Raw genomic sequence first — 4,040 nt, forward strand, 5'->3', positions numbered from 1 at the left:
TCTGCTTTGAATGCAGTACAGGTGGCCGGTGGTTCCAAAAGCTTGTTCGCAGGTTTGATTATGCTAATATTAAAATCTTTAAAAGTCATGCTTTGCACTAAAAACGTGGTAGTTACGCTGTGAAAACTGAGTGCCGCTCTCCCTTGTCCCTGCAGTGACCGTGGAGGGGAAGGTGTACGCCTGCGGAGAAGCCACAAACGGCCGGCTGGGGCTGGGTGTTTCCAGTGGGACTGTGCCCGTCCCTCGGCAGGTCACGGCGCTCAGCAGTTACGTGGTCAAGAAGGTGGCCGTTCACTCAGGTACCGGGCTGGCGTTGGCACGCAGAAGCGGGTTGGCCTGCGGCTTGTGCTCTGCCAGTAACTGGGGCCCTTAAACAGTTTCTTCTAAGGTGCCTCGTGCTCCTCTGCAATCCCACGCGGTTATTAGGGATAGACCCGGAGGCGTCGGTGTCCAGGTGGTCTAGAATTAGTTATTGTTGCCACACGAGGCCTCTGGACGTGAGCTGTTGGCCATCCAGGTGGGGGCGTTCCCCTCTGAGGAGGGGTCTCCAGTCTGGGAGCCTGGTCTCGGGTTCATAGTCTTTGAGGTCATCACATTCTGTGCTCGAAGACGTTATTTTTCTGGGAAAGGGCCTATAACTTTCCTTAGATTTCCAAAGTGTCTGTGAACCCCAGCGATAAGAAAGGTCCATTAAAAAAAAATCTTCAATTTAGCAATCTTCAATTTAGCAAATTTGTTGTGAGTGTTATTTCAAAGCCCCACACTGGGCCTCTGAGGAATGGAGCCGAAGAGGGCGAGGGTCGGCACCATGTGACAGGAAACCCAAACGCCAGCGTCCTACACAAGGTAGAAATTAGCTTGTCTCCAGGGCCAGCGTGGTGCCTCCACACTCACCCCCGCTCGATGCGAGGCTACACGGGCGTCCCCCAGCCGCCGCGGTCCCCCAGGCCTCTTTTCCAGAAGCCTCATTTGGGTCGCATCTCTGTTGGGGGTGGGTGGGGCCGGGAGCCCAGGAGTTGACAGGGACGGAGGTGACAGGAAACACCAGCAAAGGCACGTGGCGCCCCACTTTTCATAAACAGTTCTGCTGCTGGGGTGCATCTCAAAAGCTCGACCGCCGCTGCATTGAACGATCTGCTCTATCACAGATGCACTCGCTTTGACTTTTCCATCTGAATTTGGGTTCGTTGTATGTCTCGCATCACAGGAAAGCCATCGCTAGACAGCAGCATCGCGCCTCTTCTTTCCTAGTAAAATTCTTGCTGGGATTTAAACTTCGTAGTTTAATAAACATTCACTTGTTTTATGTATTCATCGCCCTGGAAAGTCGCTCTTTTTCACACGTGTCGACTGAGCACATGCTCGTGCCGGGCGGGCAGGCAGTTGCGCCGTGGCCTTCCGTGCCCCGGGCCGGGCCCCACCTCTGTGTGAACGTTGCAGGCGGCCGGCACGCCACAGCTCTGACCGCCGACGGGAAGGTGTTCTCCTGGGGCGAAGGCGACGACGGCAAACTCGGACACTTCAGCAGGATGTGAGTGCCCCTCTGTTTCTCGCTCCTAAGCTGCTCCTGACAGCCACAGTGACTGCCTTCGATAGTTATTTTGCAGAGGAGTGAATAGGTTGTTTATGAAAACGGGACTAAAAGTCCAGCTGGACAGTCTGTGTGGCTGAGCCCTCACGCGTTCTGTTCTAAGGCGTGACAGTTGAGTTGATCTGCCGCGTGGGTCAGTGTGGATGTCCTTTCTCTCCTTCTGTGGGGAAGGCCGTGTTGGTTATAGGGAATGTCACTTCACCTGCTCCAGGAACTGTGACAAACCGCGGCTCATAGAGGCCCTGAAGAGCAGGCGCATCCGGGACATCGCCTGTGGGAGCTCGCACAGCGCAGCCCTCACGTCCAGCGGGGAGCTCTACACCTGGGGCCTCGGCGAGTACGGCCGGCTGGGACACGGGGACAACACGACACAGCTGAAGCCCAAAATGGTGATTATGCACGCTTGGGTCGCTTGTAGACAACTCACCGCCCGTTGGGTCACGGGAGGCTGGGCCTTGGCGTGGGAAAGCTCACGGCCGTACGCGTTGTCACCTTTTAGCCTGGAAAAGACCCTCCTGCCCTCCCCGGTGCCCGCGCTTGATTCTGTTTTACCTTTGTGGTTGAGTAGGTGAAAGTCCTCGTTGGGCACAGAGTGGTGCAGGTGGCCTGTGGGAGCAGAGATGCCCAGACGCTGGCTCTGACTGACGAAGGTGAGCTGCGCCCGGCGGCGTCCGGGGGGGCCGCGTGCAGACACCGCCGCCTCAAGCGCTTTCCTAACCCTAGGTCTGGTGTTTTCCTGGGGCGACGGCGACTTCGGAAAATTGGGCCGCGGAGGAAGTGAAGGCTGCAACGTTCCCCAGAACATTGAGAGACTGAACGGACAGGGCGTGTGCCAGATCGAGTGCGGCGCCCAGTTCTCCTTGGCCCTCACGAAGTCGGGCGTGGTGTGGACGTGGTACGTGGACCCCGGCCACGCGGGGCCCCGGGGCCGCGCCAGAGCCTTCGTCCTCCTGCCCCGGCGTCGCGGGCCTCCTGCTCCTTTGAGTTGGGGTTGGTGAAAGTGTGACAAGAACTAGCCCACGTGACTGGGTGGTTTGAAGAAGGCGCTGGAGCCGTGGTGGCCCGGCCTGCCATTCCTGTTGACGTGAGGTTCATCAGGAGGGTTTCTTCTGATTTCCTCGATCTTGAAAAAGTTGACGTGTGTTTCTTGAGAAAGCTCATTTCGTTAAATCGAAAGGGGGCGGGGCACCCAGCTGGCACTGGACAGTGTGGTGGGCCTTAGCCGGGTCCCGTGGCCCAGAGGCAGCTTGAGAGTTGACGAGCCTGGAGTTTCAGAGGGACTGGAGGTCGTTGATCACGTTTTAATCTCTTTATGGGAAAACTACATCAATACCTACGCGTCGGAAAGCACACGTCCAGGGTCGTGCATAGTTAGTGGTGCCTTTGTTACGATGGATCTAAAGATCTCGGGCAGTGCGTGACATTGCCACCGAGCCAGCTCTGGGGCTGCAAGCAGTGGGCGTCCCCTGTGGAGCGCTGCCGGCCTGTCCCCACACACTGCTCTGTGCTCTGGCCTCCCACAGGGGCAAGGGCGACTACTTCCGGCTGGGCCACGGCTCCGACGTGCACGTGCGGAAGCCTCAGGTGGTGGAGGGGCTGCGTGGGAAGAAGATCGTGCACGTGGCCGTCGGGGCCCTGCACTGCCTGGCCGTCACGGACGCAGGGCAGGTAAGCCGGGCTGGCGACAAGGCTGGTCCCGTTGGAAGTGTCCCTCGTGGTGAGGTGCGTGTGAAGAAGCAAGCAGTGGGCTGTTGTCAGCGGGACCCCATTGTCAGCCTGGGTGGGCGTCGCTGACTGACGGGCGCAGGAAGTGGGCTTTCCGACTCCGAGGCCCTCACCACAGGAAGGGAGCGTTGCCGTCGGAGGCGCTCCCACTGCCAAGGGCGAGCGCTGTCGCTCCAGAAACAGGTGGCTCGTGGGGAGGTCCGCGCGCTTCGGCTCAGAGATGAAGCCGGGCCTGTCCAGGGTGGCCCGTTCTTCTGCGGTGACGGGCCGCGGTATTAGCATTGGGACGCACCGCCGGCAGCCGGGTGGCGCACTGTCATTCACTCAGGATGAGGTAAAAGTGGGTGATGCCTCCTGATTCTTTAAAGCCGTGGCGTGAACGACAGTCATTTCCCTACCCATGGGGAACGCGTTCTGGGACTCCCAGTGTGGACAGTACCAAACCCTGTACATACAGCAGGTCCTCGAATCATGTCGTTTTGTTCAGTGTCATTTTTGCTACATGGATGAGAAAAATATTGTTTCCCAGGGGAGGCCACCATCTGTGTGGAGGCTGCACATTCTCCCCCCACATCTCAAAGACGTGCCTTCGGGGTGGTCTGGTGCGTCTGGACTATTCCCGCCCAAGCAGGTGCACCCTGCGATGGAGGGCCATCTGTCCGGGTGGCCTCCTGCTCTGTACCCTGAGCTGCCACGACAGGCTCCGGGCCATGGCCGGCCGAGG

General features: G+C 58.6%; 1 protein-coding gene across 1 annotated transcript in view; it reads left to right on the forward strand.

Annotated features, from left to right (window-relative positions):
- Positions 1–4,040, forward strand: part of LOC105305786 (E3 ubiquitin-protein ligase HERC2) — a 127,551-nt gene that overhangs the window by 82,408 nt on the left and 41,103 nt on the right. Inside the window, 5 exon segments of the mRNA XM_023523591.1 lie at positions 1,441–1,531; positions 1,803–1,980; positions 2,160–2,241; positions 2,315–2,486; positions 3,115–3,259. Coding sequence (XP_023379359.1) covers positions 1,441–1,531; positions 1,803–1,980; positions 2,160–2,241; positions 2,315–2,486; positions 3,115–3,259 — 668 coding nt within the window.

The sequence above is a fragment of the Pteropus vampyrus genome, unplaced genomic scaffold (genome assembly GCF_000151845.1).
Source record: "Pteropus vampyrus isolate Shadow unplaced genomic scaffold, Pvam_2.0 Scaffold395, whole genome shotgun sequence".
Classification (NCBI taxonomy): Eukaryota; Metazoa; Chordata; class Mammalia; order Chiroptera; family Pteropodidae; genus Pteropus; species Pteropus vampyrus.